The sequence below is a fragment of the Ursus arctos genome, unplaced genomic scaffold (genome assembly GCF_023065955.2).
Source record: "Ursus arctos isolate Adak ecotype North America unplaced genomic scaffold, UrsArc2.0 scaffold_13, whole genome shotgun sequence".
In the NCBI taxonomy this organism is placed as follows: domain Eukaryota; kingdom Metazoa; phylum Chordata; class Mammalia; order Carnivora; family Ursidae; genus Ursus; species Ursus arctos.
Window position 1 is genome coordinate 40,103,707 of NW_026622797.1, and position 16,682 is coordinate 40,120,388.

General features: G+C 34.9%; 1 protein-coding gene across 6 annotated transcripts in view; it reads left to right on the forward strand.

Annotated features, from left to right (window-relative positions):
• Positions 1-16,682, forward strand: part of TBC1D32 (TBC1 domain family member 32) — a 216,044-nt gene that overhangs the window by 12,105 nt on the left and 187,257 nt on the right. For 4 of the 6 annotated variants that reach the window (XM_057311111.1, XM_026504718.4, XM_026504717.4 and 1 more), the window contains exons 4-8: positions 204-381; positions 11,435-11,503; positions 13,564-13,689; positions 16,347-16,425; positions 16,530-16,633. In XM_057311111.1, coding sequence (XP_057167094.1) covers positions 204-381; positions 11,435-11,503; positions 13,564-13,689; positions 16,347-16,425; positions 16,530-16,633 — 556 coding nt within the window. The remainder of the gene's footprint in view (positions 1-203; positions 382-11,434; positions 11,504-13,563; positions 13,690-16,346; positions 16,426-16,529; positions 16,634-16,682) is intronic. The other 2 variants (XM_057311112.1, XM_044386282.3) reach the window with 2 other exon arrangements.

Sequence of the window (16,682 nt, forward strand, 5' to 3'; positions counted from 1 at the left end):
GTTTTGGAATTCTTAATTTTTATTCCGTTGTGTGAATTCCATTGTGCCACTTGTTCTTTAAGAAAAACTGACTTATATTTTTTCCTTTTAGAACTGTGCTCTTAAAGGGACTCTACAGAAAAAAATAAGATCGTTTAATTTAGCTGAGTGTTTTAATTTGTGCTGATAATCTTTCTCTTACCAAGACTGTTTTGAATTTAAAGATACAAAGAAATGATGCATTCCCTGAAGAATATCATGATGGTAGTGGTGGAATCTATGATTAACAAATTTGAGGAAGATGAGATGCGAAGTCAAGAGAGGCAGAAAAAAATCCAGAAGGAGAAAAGCAACAGTTACTGCACAGATAATTGCTCTGATAGTGATTCATCATTCAATCAGGTGTGTTGTTTCATTTTGTATCTATGTCTTGAAATGGTATTTAATAATCAGTAACTTTAATATATTCTTTGTTAGCCAGATTTTTTTTCTGCTTTCCGGTTTTAAGATTCAGAAGAAAAATAATAAAATTACCTAATCTTAAAGATTGAATACATGAAATAACATCTTCTAGAATTATATGTTCAGTGAATGATTACATTATATCTGAGAAATCTTAATGAGGTATGGAAATAAACTAACTGATTTTGGATTTTTAAAAAAAAATAACACTCGAAACAAATCTCCTTAAGCTTTAGTTAAGCAAAACATCTTATTCCCAATTGATTTTTATTAATCAAAGTGTAACTACATTATAAATGAGATATGGAGATAAAACATTTCCCTTATCTTCTGAGATGAAGGTCACTGTGAATTGTTTTAAAACATGATGAGCACTGGGTGAGTCATTGAACTGCAACTGATGAGTCATTGAACACTACATCAGAAACTAATGATGTAGTGTATGTTGGCTAATTGAATTTAAATAAAAAACAAAACAAAAAACAAAACAAAAGGGGGCGCCTGGGTGGCACAGCGGTTAAGCATCTGCCTTCGGCTCAGGGCGTGATCCTGGAGTTCTGGGATCGAGCCCCACATCAGGCTCCTCCGCTATGAGCCTGCTTCTTCCTCTCCCACTCCCCCTGCTTGTGTTCCCTCTCTCACTGGCTGTCTCTATCTCTGTCAAATGAATAAATAAAATCTTTAAAAAAAACAAAAAAAAAACAAAAAAAAAACAAAAGAACAAGAAACATTAAGCTGCTTCTTTTTGACATCAAGTGATTTGAGGTTTTACATTTTCCTCTTTCAGGTTATTGGAATCCTTGTCATTTGGCTAGAGCAGAGCTAGCAGAAGGGCCACAGGTTAGATTAGTCCTAACAGAAGACAAGGGAGACTAGTTAGACTAGAGCCTTATATGCATGTACCATCAACTTCTCCACAGAAACTTCCAGGCCAAATGGAGTTTTTCTGACCTTTGTGTGGATCCTACCCGATGTTTCTAATGAAACATTTTCACCTAATTAGTGCTAACTTGGGTACATAGCTATAACAGACCCTGACCATATACCAAAAAGGGATTTGGGAGTTTGGGTGAAATGTGAAAAAGTCACACATATTGGTCACAGTTGAGACTGCACTTATGAAGGAAAAGTGTTTGGAAGTCATTAAAGCAGAACTTAAAAGTTGCTCTGCCCAGAAGAGATTGTGCTAAGTTTTGAATTTTATGAGTCAGGTTTATTTTCTGATGTGATCAGGAAATGGTAAAGACTGAATTTTTTTCACCTTGTAGCCCTTAATATTTCCTTGTTGATGGACTCTTTGGAAGAAGCTGGGTTATGGAGATTTTAGTTTAGTTTTATTCAGTAGGTTTATGGAACTGCTTCTTCAGATTAAGGAAGGCACAGAAGAACACAACTTTAGGACTCTGGGTGCTCACAGGATTATACTTCCTTAGTTATTTGATGAACCATCTGTTTACACTGAAATTGAACAAGAGAAAAAAAAAATGAAGCGTTGTTATTTGTTCTAAGAAGTCCAAGTGTTCAGACCACGTAGGGTTGATTGATTAGCTAGCAGTCAAGAGGTGTTAATCTGAAATACTAAGTTATTTCCAGTCCTAGAATCATAGGTTTTTTAAGACATTCAAAGCTTTGGTAGAAACGGGGTCAAACTTTCAGAAGATGTTCTTGTTTTTTATTTTTTTTTTTGGTTTTATTCTTGAGAAGGAATCAGACTTTAAGTTTATATGGTTTCTTTTGGGATGCCCATAGGATATATCTGCGTTTTCAAGTGTCTGTCCTATGCATATGACTTTGTTTCAGAAGGCTCTAATTGAGTCGAAAGGGAACTGTGTCCATCCACAAGGCATGGGATCCCTGGACTTTGGGAAAAAAACATATGAATGCCAGAAGTACCTTGAAAGCTCTTTCAGTGTGATCAAACTCCAGTAGATGTTTGATGTGCCTTTGCTTAGTGAAAAGAGACTCTTTTACATGTAACTGACCTAAGAGAGGCTGAATTACTATGTTCAGAAGTTGAAAGGGTCTCTGAAGATATGTCAGTCACTCATTCTGTTAAATACTGATGTTGTTAATAATGGTTTCACCATTGATTAGTTATTTGCTCTGGGCTTAGAAAAATCTGTCTGAATTGTATGAATAACATTGAGTAAATAATTCTGATGCTGCTGTTTTGATATTGGTAGAAAACTTGTATTTTGTGAATAGATACGCTTTATTTCATTGTTATTATTTTAACAATTGCAGCCTGATTATATATGGATTTGTGACCCATTATTGAAAAACTTAGGACATAATTGGCCTTGGGCACTCTTGGTGTACATTTGAGGATATTAAAGAATAAAGAAGAGAGATTGGTTTTTACTATAATTGTGAGCAGAGCACTAAAAGAATTTGGTATTGTGATTAAACCTTGAAAAAAGTCACTGCAAAATAATGCTAGAAAGATAAAAATAATACTATTAGCTGTCTTTTATTGAGATTTCTGCCATATATTGGTACTTATAGACTGTACTTGACTTTATATTCACTATAGGTGTTTCTAGTCCACTTTACAGAAAAAAAGTGAGGCTTACAATAATAGGTAAGTTATTTGCCCAAACTCATATTGCTAGTTAGGAGTGAACCGTGAATTTAAGCCTGGTCTCTCTCCTTCCGAAGTCTTTGTTTCATACTACACTACGTGGAGACTGCTTAGGTTCAGATCTCAGTTCCACCGCTTACTAGCCATGTGACCCTGGACACATGTCTTAACTTCCATGTGCCATGGTGTTTCTCATTTGTAAAATGGCAATGATACTGCCACTTACCTGGTATGGTTTTTGAGAATATTGACTGAGTTAATGTATATCAAGTCCTTAGAACTGTTGCTGCTGCTCTATACATGTTAGCTTTCATCTCTTAAAAGATGTGCTGGAATGGGTGCCATTCAGAGACATATTAAAATAGAAAATTTCTCAGCTGTGGTCCTGTATGGTTTTTAACTGAGCTTCTCTGAGTTGTTTTCTACAGCTGGGAAGTAAGAGGATTACCTCTAATGTACATTAAGCTTTTAAAATTCATAAGCTTTCCTATTGCAGTTTTTCTGTCTTCCTCTTCCTTGGCAGTATTCGGTGTAATACAGCACAGGCATTAGGCTGTTTTATAGTGTGCAAACTATTTCAGTGTGTTCCAAAGGAATGCCAAGGTGCACACTTTATATGGAGGAGATGAGTTCAGGATAGCAGTAACCTGTTTTTCTTGCATTGTGTTAACTTATTTAAGGCGTTTACTGTTTCTTTGCTTTCAAGACAGCCTCTCTTTGAAACCCATCTTTTGGTATCTACGGTCGGCAGAAGAATGGACCCCTTGAAGATATCTTGTGTGTCTGAATCTCCAAAACCTGTGAACCTGTTGGTTTACATGGCACAGGGGTCTTTGTTAATGTGATTAAGGATTTTTAGATGGGGAGGCTATCCTCACCTAGGTGAGTCAGATGTAATCACAAGTGTCTGTATAAGAGCAACTCAGGAGGGTCAGAGTCAGAGAAGGTACCGTGTAGGTAGGCTGAAGTAGAGGTTGGAGTGAGGGGATTGTTGGCCTTGGAGATGGAAGGAGGCCTATGAACTAAGGAGACTGCAGGCATCTTTAGAGGCTGGGAATAAGGAAATGGATTCTGCGCCAGAGCCTGCAGAAGGAACACAACCCTGCTGTTATGTTTTAGATTTCTGACTTCCAGAACTGTAAGATAATAAATTTGTGTTGTTTTAAGTAGGAAACTTATCTAGTGCCACCGTCCTTGCTAGTTCACCTGTCTTCTCCACAAAGGCCAGGGCTGGTCTTTCCGGTTTCTTACTTCATAGAAAAGAAGATACTATTCCTTTGACTTTGTGTTTGAATTGTCTCCTGGGAACAATCTGAACCCCATCTTTTGCTAGGCTTTGAATTCTTTCACTAAGAATTTTCTTGACTAGTTTTTTTCCTTTATTGGGTGTTTCCCCTGTCTTTCAGAGTATTTGCTTTCAACATCCCTAGTGTATGTTTTATCCTAACTCTTCAAACCTTAGAAGTTATTTGAGTTCAACCCATTTTCTGGAATCCCTAAAATCTTCAAAGCTTTTACAGTTGCTCTTTTTGGTGAGGAATTCTGCTTTGAGGATATCATACTACGGCTGATGGATTATAAGATTCTCCTCTCTTTTAAGCAATATCAGCCAGAGAATGGTAGGATAGCCACAGCCCAAACCATACTTCAGAAGTTCTTCCATCTCTAGCTACCCTCAAGTCATCAGATTTTAATTATTCTTGTTTTATAAGCAAAAAAAGATAGGAACCTAAAGTCTTAAATGTAGAAGTGAGAGGGAAAGGTAGCTGAGACTAGAGAAAATGAAGATCATAGCATTGATAATGCAGCTTCCTTGTGTGAGGCTGGAGGTAGGTGGTTTGCTGGGGAAAAGAATTGGGTGGGTGCAAGTGTGAACTTTTTTGCTTGCTTGCTTTAATAGTTCTCTCTTGAGACAATTTGACACCAGAAAAACTAATTTCTTTGATTACCGGTGCTAAATTTCTTTTTTGTGACTACCTAAAGTTTCTTTAGACTTTAAAATATTAATAGATTTTTGTTATTTCTCTCAGTGTAGCACTTTTAAAGTGAAAGCTTTCTTGTTAAAACATAATTAGGGTTGCCTGGGTGGCACAGCGGTTAAGCGTCTGCCTTCGGCTCAGGGCGTGATCCCGGCGTTATGGGATCGAGCCCCACATCAGGCTCCTCCGCTGTGAGCCTGCTTCTTTCTCTCCCACTCCCCTGTTTGTGTTCCCTGTCTCGCTGGCTGTCTCTGTCTCTGTTGAATAAATAAATAAAATCTTTTTTAAAAAAAAAACATAATTAAACCATAGGAAATTAAGAAACAATTTATCTTTTGTAAATGTTTTTAAAACATTGTTTTTGTTTTGAATTAGTAACTTTGTTCTGTATTTAAGGCATTATGAAAGGTGGGTGCATAATTTAAAAAGTTCTAGAGCACTAAAATTTGAAAAAGGTGTTCTACAGGAAGCTAATTCATTCCAAATCTTGGAAACAAACCAGTCTGAAATTAAGTCTGGCTCTGCCATTGATGAGTTGTGGACCTTGGCTTTTTCTCTCAATGCCTCAGTTTTCTTATCTGTTATAGTGGAAATAGTAATAGAACCTACCTTATAGGGTTGTTTTGTGGACTTAATGATTTAATGTGTGTAAAGCATTTTGAACACTACCTGGCACATAGTAAGCACTAAGTGTTTGCTCTTGTCCTGTTTATCTTCATTGGGTGATGTTTCTTTCTTTTTTTTTAGAATAGGAAAGAACTTGTGCATTTAGACATTAAAGCCTGAAGTGTCATTAGGTTCAATATTTATAAATTTCTTATTTCCCATAGCTATATTGGTGAAACAACAGTAATAGTTGTCTGTCTTTGGTTGTATTTTAATGGTTTATACAGTTTACAAATCAAACATTTGGAGATTTCTAGGGTAAATTAATTTTGAGGGTAGTTTGATTTTGTTTAAGTGTAGTCATTGAATAATGTGAATATTATTTAGTATGTGTTGTAATAAAGTGTGATATCGGTTACCAAAAATTAAAGAATGTTTGCAATCCGTAATAAAGTGCGTTTGACAGAAATATATCCCAATCTTATTTTAGCATATAAATACCTTTAATTAAGATCTATATGATCCTGTAGAAGACTAGATACATTTTAGATTATAATTCAATTCTATTTCTTGCTCTTTCTCCTTAGAATGTGCTCAGAAATTATTTGCTTAGCCTATGCTTTAACATATGTAAATATGTTTAAAAAAACTTCCTTTTAGAAGTATCTACCTATATTGATATCAACAACAGATCTGTCTTGCATTGCTTTACAGATCAAGTTGGCAGATACCACTGTACTCAAGAATTTTCAATCTAAGAAATATCTAGAACTGTTGAAAAATCTTAACAAATCTGTATTACATAGGATGCACTACCTACTTGCTCTAGTTAAAGAAGTTATTACTTGGTTGCTATGGAAATTTATGTCAATCCACTGATACACAATAACACATAGACCTTAAAAAAAAATAGGTAACCTTTAAGGCAGATAATAGGTTCATTCTGATGTCTTGTGTAACAAAATATTCTCTTTGCTTAAATATCACTTTAAAGAGTAGTATATACTATGTTTAAGAAGATAATGAACAGAATTAATAATTAAATGATAAATAATTAAAGGGAAGTAGATTAATGATGCTGCTCCAATCAAATAACTGTTAGAGGCTATGCTTTCTGTTTTTTTTTTTTTTTTTCAAGATTTATTTATTTATTTTAGGGGCGCCTGGGTGGCACAGTCATTAAGTGTCTGCCTTCCGCTCAAGGTGTGATCCCAGCGTTTTGGGATCAAGCCCCACATCAGGCTCCTCCAGTAGGAGCCTGCTTCTTCCTCTCCCACTCCCCCTGCTTGTGTTCCCTCTTTCGCTGGCTGTCTCTCTATATCAAATTAATAAATAAAATCTTTAAAAAAAAGATTTATTTAACTATTTTAGAGAGCATGCACGCTCACACATGGGCACAAGTGTGAGGAGCAGAGAGAGAAAGGGAGAAAGAATCTCAAGCAGACTCCATGCTGAGCACAGAACCCAACATGGGGCTTGATCTCCCAACCCTGAGACTATGACCTGACCTGAAGCCAAAAGTTGGTTTCTAATATGTATTTTAAATCTGGGAGAAAAGGCAAATATGGTAGAATTGAGGGATTTCAACTCTTCGGTTGTCTGTTCACCCAACAAATATGTATTGGGCATATTCTATGTGCAATATTTTGTGATAGGCACTGCCAAACTGAAAAGATTAATCAGGTGTACATTATTTCTTCAAGGAGCTTACTTGAGATTGTGGAGACATTGCGTACACAAATAACAGAGTTGTAGGGTAGAAGTAATGCATCCTGGGAAACCTAAAGAAGAGTCTTTATAACTAAAACTATCAAAGAGCTATAGAAGAAAGTATATCAAACAAGGGAATGCACAAAAGCTCTAAATCAACAAAGAATGTGGCCTATTGGGTTTATGATATGGTGTCATAAACCTATTGTTTATGTGAAGGGTTAGAGCAGAGTTTGTGGGGAGTAAATTGGAAGGGTAGATTAAGGCCAAATTATGGGGCAAGGATTAGATCTTAATTATTGTTCCTAGCTATAAAATTCTAGTGCCTGGTATGTTATGTAGTAGGTATTTGAAACATAGTAGATGTCAAATAAATACGTGAGGAATAAATGAATGCATTCAAAAGCTAAATTGGATTGTTTTGTAAGTAAAGGAAAATCATTTTAGGTTTCTGGACAGAAAAGTGTGTTGGGGAGATTTAACTGGTAATTGTGCGCAGAAGGGCATGAGCAGGTGAGAAAGCAGATGTAGGGAGAGAAGTTAGAAGGCTATTGTGATAGTTGAAGTAAGAAGAAGGCCCGAACTGAGGAGGCTTTGTAGAATTAAATAGGGACTGATGTGAGAATTATTACAGAGGTATCATCATTAAACTTAATTATTGAAGTGTTTTGGGGGAAGTAGGACAGCGTGGGAATAGAGTCAAAAGTCTAGCTATGGCAAGCTGAGGTGGTAGGAAGACCATGGTTTTATAAACCATGCCTGGGATCAGGGAGAAAGGTTAGGTGTGGAGAAGAATATGGGGAGTTCTTTTTTTTTTTTTTTTTTTTTAAGATTTTAAACATCACATACGAGTAAGGTATTCAATACCAGTGGTGTAGCAAGTGGTTGAAAATGCAGGATTCACTTGGTAGAAAGGTTGGGCTCACCTAAATAGGTGAGACCTTAGGAAACACATTTTCAGAGGGCCAGGGGAGACTAAAGGATGAGTCAGTAAAGAAGGTACCAAACCACAGTACACTGGGTAGGAGCTTAATGGGGAATGAATTTCAAGGTGGAAGTGATGGTTAACTAGCTGTAATGAAGGCCAGAGAGAAGTCAGTGCTGAGGACTAAGAAAAGATCTTTGAATTTGGTTAAGAGTTCACCACAGAATAATATTGGGGGGGAAGAGGAGGTAAATTGAAGGATCATCATATTGATTAACCTTGATCATTTTTGTGAAATAAAAGGCAAAACTCTTTTCAGAGACCAAGGGTTGCTTGCCTAGAGTATCTCACCTAAGATTAGAAAACAAAGCCTTTGTCAAGGGGAGCATTTAAGTAAATTAATTTTGTTAAGATTTATGTATTACATTTTTGACTGCTGCTGTGATATAATATTGGTTGCTTCACCACATATGAACTGGCTGTAGTTGAAAATGTTCGAACAATGTCTGGCACCCCATTTATCAGGGCTGTTGTAGAACATGCCTCTATATTGGGAAAGAGGTTGGATTAGAATGGGAAATCTATGGAAATCAATGAATTAAATCTTTCGATTGCTTGATCTTGAATAGGTAGTTGGTAGGTAGAGTCAGTTATTTTATATATTCTCATAGAAAATGTCCTGAGAAACAGGAAATTTACTTCAAACTTTAAAATTTTATAACAACAAAGCAAAAGACTTTACAATTTTCCTGTTTAATTCTTCCCAGTGATACTGGGAGATAGATGTGAAAACTGAGGATGGGGTTCAAGACTCCAAGGTCACATAACTCGTTGAAGATTGAGCCGGAATTTGAAACTTCATCTGTCCAATTAAGATTCACGTCCTTGACATCATACTTATTTTTAGTTAAGTTGGATGGCAGGACATTTTAGAACCTAAATAATGATCTGGTAAAAGTCATGATGGAAGTGGAAGGATCAGAAGAAATCAAGTTTATAAGAGGGCAAAAGGGCCATGCTAAAGGGGGGAGAAAGCTTGTCTAGCAATAGAACAGAATGAGTACATATATACTTTATATGTATTTTAGTACACTTATATGCATGTGTGTATGTATTTCTGTATGTACATATATGCATTATGTGTGTATCACAAATGCGTGTAAGTACATATGCTTATATATACTATTTAAGATATTTTATATTATCTATGTTTTTTTCTATTTGGCAAGACTGCTGCATTCATACACTTACATTTATTGTTAGTATTCATAAATTTTAGTATTTTAACTATAATATAACAATTTAAAACTAAAGGTCTATTTAACATATAGTGATTTTAATTTTGAAAAGTAGCATGTACAGAGTCTTTAGCAGTTCAACTATGTACTTTTAGAAAGGAGTAAAACTCAGTAAAACTTTCCTTTAAGAAATGGAATATCAGGCTGTTTTGGGTTTTTTATAGAGTGCTTGTATGTGGTCTGTATTGCTAGGGACAATGTAACATTGTGGGAAGACTCACTTTATAATCAGTTATGTATTAAACTAATGTGTATCAAGTGACTACTCTGTATGAGGCACTAATTCAGGTATTGGGTATACTATAGTGAAAAAGACCAAATTCTAAGCAATCATAGGGCAGCCATGCAAAACTCTGGAGGAAGAGCATTGCCAGGCAGGAGGAATGGCGATGGCAAAGGTTCTGAAGCTAGAGCGAGCATGGTGTCTTCCAGGGATGGGGATAAAAGGCCAGTGTGACTGAAGTCTGGATGGCAGAGGGAAGAATTGTAGGAGAGTGTGTTAGAAAATTAGGGGCCCAGATCATGTAAGTAATCTCCTAAATTCTGAGTAATGTGGAAAGTTTCTTTGTGGGATTGAAGTAAGGGACATGGAGAGATTTGATTTATAACTTTGAGATGCTCCATCTGACTGTTGCTGGAAAATGAGTGGATGGTAGGGTGAAGTGGGATGGGATTTAAGAGTACAAGCAAGGAGACCAGTTAGTATGAATTGAAGGAGTCTAGGCTACAGTTGATGGTGCCTTGGTTTAACATTTTAGCAGGGAAGTATGGGGCAGTTGGCATTAAGACGTGGAACTTGGGGGTTATCTTATGGACTTAATAATATTAGGTATAGGAAATAAGAGAAAGTGAAGAGGCAACATTGACCCCTATTTTTGATCTAAGTGAAAAATCTGGATGGTTGGTAGTGTCATTTAGGAGGATGGAGAAGTTTGAGGGAAGAGCAGATTTGGAAAAAAATCGAGAATTCTGTCTTGGACTTGTTAAATTTGAGATGCCTATTAGACATCCAAATGGAAATGTTGAAAGGATAATTATATATAACTTTGGAGGTGAAGTGACTGATGGAAATTTGAGTCATCGTGGTGTACTTAAAGAACTGGATGAGAACACCTCAGGAAAGACTATAGGTAGTAAAAATGCGGATGGGAATCTGAGTTCTGATAGCAGGGTGACTTGGAGAAGTTACTTAACCTTAGTTTTCATACTTCTCGTATTTCAGTCATTGTGAATTGAGATCATATAGGGCTTGTTACATAAAAGGTAATAAATGATATCTATTATTCTAATGGCAGTTTTATTTTTAGATGGTTATTTTAGGTGTTAGTCATATTTAAACTGCCTTTAGCAAGAATTTGCTATTTCTAAAACAGCAAACTATTTTCCAAGATAGCTAATGGTCTACTATAAACTTTTCTCTAGATCGAGGCTTTTATCTCAGAAATTTTTTCAACAAAGAGGAGGCATGGAGAAGGGCTAAGGAAAAGTACAGGAAAGATAAGGGGACAAAAATGTTCAAGCAGCATCATAGCTATGCCTAGGGTACCATTAGTGCCTTCTTGTTTTGTTTTATCTTTCTGTTTCGTTCATCTCACATTTCTGGGTACAAAAAATTTTTGCTTTACATCTTTTGAATCTTATAATGTAATACATATTGCAGTTGCTCGGCAAATAATAATATTTTTCATATAAATGAAGTACACTGTTCTCCTGAGACTTCAGTTCCCATTTAAATGACTTGGGAAACAAATTCTAAGTTTTCTGCCAGTTCAGAATAGATCACTCTCTTTTCTTGCTCAGAATGCATTTTGTGCTTGCAATTATATTAAAAAATAATTTATAGCAGTACTTCTAAAAAGTCTACTAAATGAATGTTCTGTCAATTGTGTTACAGAGTTACAAATTTTGTCAAGGAAAATTACAATTGATTTTAGACCAGTTGGATCCTGGGCAACCTAAAGAGGTAAGTTTAAAGGATAGCTGTTAAGTTCAGTCAGGTATATATATGAGATTATAATCAGTAGCAGCTGGACTGTTTCTCTTCAAGATAGGCCTTTATTATCATGGTGCTCCTAGACTGATGTCCCTGCTAGACTTTCCAGTCTTGAAATGAAAGGTCACAGAGTAAGGGAAGCTGTCAGACAATTGTCATGGTTTATAGGAGGAAATTTTTATGTCTAGTTTCAGTTTTGAAGGGATAAAATTATAAGCAGTTGTTTCCCAAACTGTTTTTTCACCGTTGCTTTGTATGTGATATTTTAGTGATTTCCTTGAAGAAAAACGATCTTCATTTAATCTTCTTTCTACTTCTGGAAAATGTGACCAACTTTGACATATGCGTTCATTTATTAGAAAAAGGATTTTAAAGAAGCAGGTCTATTGAATTGTGCCTGTTTATATTTTAAGATTATATAAATTACTGTTCATCAAGTCTTATTTCATTAAGTCAGTCTGAAATAAAAAATAGGATTTTAAGTACCTAAGACTTTTGTGTATATCTTGCTAGTTGGTTTCAGTTTTTGAAATGTTTTTCAACATTTTTATTTTATTATTTTATTTTATTTTATTTTTTAAAGATTTTATTTATTTGAGATAGAGAGAACGCAAGGGGCAAAGGGAGAGGGAGAAGCAGGCTCTCCACTGAGCAGGGAGCCCGGCACAGGGCTTGATTCCAGGATGCTGGGATCATGACCTGAGCCAAAGGCAGATGATGCTTAACCGACTTAGCCACCCAGCCACCCTGCAACTTTTCTTTTTAAACTAAATGAATAGTTATGATTTACTCCCACTGATTTTTTTATCACAATAATTTTTAGCATTTCACATTCTGATTTAATTTCTGGATTCTTAATAAATGTTTCAAAAGATATTAGAAATGGGACTTGACTTTTATATGATAACAATCTTAGTGTCTTCAGTTTAAGTGGATTACTTGGAAATCTATACTTGTTCAGAAACTTTTATTGTACTTCTGCAAATAATAAATTCTTAATGGGATTTTGTCCTAAAAATTAACTGAAAAGGAGAAAATACTTAATGTTTCTAAAATCTCTCCAAAGTTCCCCAGTCCCTATCACAAATATAGTTGTATTTAGGAGTTCTTCTTTCATATGAATATATAGATACTTTAAAGTGCATGTGTATTCTTTTTCACCTAAAACTTGATACCCTGATTTATAGCGTCTGGTTTCCTAAGGTCTTAGCTTCTTCACCCCCTGCCTTCACCCCCCTCCTCTTGCCCTTTTTAAATCACTAGGTTTCAGTTATTTCAGCTGGGGAAACAACGAGATTTTGAGAAACAGGTTGAAATCAGCATGTTATTACTCACTAGTTGAAGAGTGGTGGGGGAGAAACCTTGCTCCATTCATGATTGGAGTAGAGCTATTTTTCACTGCTGTCCTTTGGGTCATACTGTTTTCGGTGAATTCTGATTCGATTTTGCAAAGAATGAGCAAGAAGTAAGCTTTCTGTGAAAATCCAGACATTCAATTTTGCATCACAGTGTTGACTTTTTCTACATCAGTGGTTAGAAGGTCAGAAAATATGATATAGCATCAAAAACTAGTCCAAATTAATTATTTTGTGAGGATTGTTCCTATATTCTGGAATGGGAGTGCTTCACTCGGGGCATATTAGGCTTTTTTAAAAATTAAGGCCCTCAAACTATAGAACCACCTATGGTTCCTACTTAAGTAGGCACAATGTGTGAGATGCGTCCATTGGAAAACCTTACTCTGATGATTCAGATTTGGCCACCATCCTTCTTCTTTCACTTAGACATGTGACCTAGAATCGCCAACAGTTAGGTTTTAATTTTTGCTTTATGTAAAATAACAACCTATTTTTTTTCTAACACTTAGTTAAAAAAAAATGAGTTCTCAAAAATTGTTTTATAAAAGGACCTCTGATTTTCATCAGTTGGCTTTTTAAAACAATCATCTTGACTGCTTTTCAATGTTTAATATTTGGAGTATTGGTGGTATTCTCGTGGCTGGGTATTAATAAAAATCTTTTAAATTATAGGTGAGATACGAAGCCTTGCAAACGTTATGTTCAGCTCCGCCATCTGATGTTTTGAACTGTGAAAATTGGACAACTCTCTGTGAAAAACTGACAGTATCTCTTTCAGATCCTGATCCTGTGTTTAGTGTAAGGAAGTGCTTATAGAAATATATTTTTTTAACTTGTTTTCCCATCATTCTACAAGCAATCGGAATTATTTTCTTTAATAGTAGCTCTAATATTCATGGAATTTCAATTCCATCTTTTGAGTTGTGAAGATTTTCTTTAAAGGCATTAACTTACTATTTCATGATTAGATTCCCAGTATGATCAATATCACACTTCACTGCCAAATAATAGTAGACTGTTATCTTGTACATTGTTTTATCTTATAAAGGGATATCCAAGTATTTGTATTTTGTTTTGAATTAAGAAAAATATTTTAAAAGACTGTTTAAAACATTTTGGAAAGAATTCATGACATATGAAAATTTGAACTTAAAATGTTTAGAATTTATTCTAACTGAATCATAAGCATTTTCCTTCTGCATTTAAGTGTTTATTTAGAGATTGCTTACTTGCTTAAAAAGAGAAGTAAACTAAAGCTAAGTTTAGAAGATAATTGAGATGGGGGCGCCTGGGTGGCACAGCGGTTAAGCCTCTGCCTTCGGCTCAGGGCGTGATCCTGGCGTTACGGGATCGAGCCCCACATCAGGCTCCTCCGCTATGAGCCTGCTTCTTCCTCTCCCACTCCCCCTGCTTGTGTTCCCTCTCTCGCTGGCTGTCTCTATCTCTGTCAAATAAATAAATAAAATCTTTAAAAAAAAAAAAAAAAGAAGATAATTGAGATGAATCATAAAGCAAATGGAGAAAATTCCAAAAATTATGACGTCAGTAGAGAAATTATTGAATGTAAAAAATGATTCTCCTATACCTTCTCAGGAATACTATTGCATGAGTAAGACTATATTAAAAAGTGTAGTTATCATGTTGGTAATATCAGTGATGTGAATTAAAAAAATCCTCCTATATCCCATATTCACATTTAAATGCAAATTTAGGTTTAGAGGGTCTTTTCTTAATTGATGTGTCAGTGAAGAAAAGTTTGGCTTTAAAATTGTTATGGTGATTTCTACAGTGTTTAAGATATTAACACAGTAGTTAAATTTTGCTAGCTGTTCAACAAACACGTATTGATTACCAACAATGTGCAGCATTCTAGTTTAGATGCTGAAAACACACTGAGCAAGACAGAAGTCTTTGCCTTCATAGCACTTACATTCTAGCAGAGGAATCGGAGAGTAAACAATTATTAAAAAAAAAAAAAAACTCAATACCTTTGTCTGTTGAAAATCACATTCTTCCATCAATGAAGATATAATTATACTGGTAAATAGAAGTGATTTGAAAACAAGTGGTTTATTGTTTTTTTAAGGGGGGGAAATGTGTTCTATCACCTAATACCTGGATGCAGTTCAACCTTACTGACACCGATGCCGATGCAGACTTCTGTAAAAACTCAATGATCCAAGAACTTCAAAAGGGAAAAAGATATTTCAGGGTCACTTTTAACATTTCAAGGCTTTCTAAAAGGGAATACAATTGTAAATTTCTCTGTATTTTTTCTTAACAAAGAATAGTGGTCAGATAAGTTTCCTTTTATTATTTTAAAAATTATGTAACAAATTTGTAAACAGTAAATATCCTAATGGGTCAGTATAAGTGACTTTTTTTAGCCATTATAGATTATTCAGCAAGAGTATTGTCAATGTTTAATAAAATTGGAAGAAGTTGTTATAGAGGAGAAATGGTAATAGAACCAGTCATTTTGGAGTAGAAAACAGGGCATGGCATTCTTTTCATTTTGGATTTATACTTGATCCAAATTCTTGATTTTGATTCTGTTTCTTCATTTCCTATTCTAAAGGACTCTTGCGTGTAACCGAATAAAGCCTATAGTGTTTGAAAAGTGTGACAGATAAATTATCAATTGCTGCAACTATAAAAATAAACTTTCAAAGTATTTAATATCCTGTATTCAGTAGGAATTCCTTCGGGTTATTGGAAATTTTTAGTCATTTGAGCGACCATTTTTTCTAATTATGCTAACATTTGATATAGGAAAGGTTATCCGCTCCCGCCCCCTCCCCCCGCCCCCAAAGTAGAACACTTGAGGAGATCTTATGTTTTTCTTTAATGGGATGTTGAATTTCACTATTAGGATTAATTTTATAACAATATTAAAGTTGGTAAAATGAAAATGATAGCTATCATTTGTAAGGCCCTACTAGTGCCAAGTACTTTTCTAGCTACATCTATCAACATTTAATTCATTTACCTTCTGATAGTTTCTATGTTAGGATTTAATAATGTAAATTTGGAAAATGTGTTAAATAATACTTTTCTTGGGAATAGGCAAAATACAAGAGTCCTAAATGTCAAATTAGTGAAACTACCCATATAAGTAATTAAAAAAAACAACAAATGTTGGATTTGGAAAGGAGTGGAGTGTTTTTTGTTTGTTTTTTTAAACCGTTTAGTATCCCTACTTTTCCCTTGATCCCTTTGCATTGTACCTTACTCTATCAAACTTCACTCTCTCCCCTCCCATGTAGTTTTGGTCAATTTTACTTTTTACTGACCAACATAAGATTATGCTCTTATTTATAAGTGCATTCCTCCTCAAGTTTCTGAATGGTTTATTTTGTTTATTTTCTAAGTTTTTCACTATTTAAAAAAATTTCACTATTAAAAAAATTCTACTTTTGTAAGAATCTCTGATGCAAATCTTTTCATTTCCACAGGACCGGATTTTAAAATTCTATGCACAGACATTTACTCTTTCACCATTACATATGACCAAGGAGATTTATACAAGCTTAGGTATGTTTATTAAATTTTTTTGTGCTTAAAAAAATGGATGGGAAATAACTTTTCAGAAAACACTGTAAATGAACGATATCATATTTTCTAATTTTTCTTTTCAGCTAAATATTTGAAGTTATACTTTCTTTCTAGAGAAAATCAGATTCCTGCTCTTTCAACTGGTATAGATATAAGTAATCCTAATGTGATCTGCTTACTTAAAAAGGTATTCAGTTGCTATATGCTTTTTAAAAAAATTTAAGTAGTTCTATATT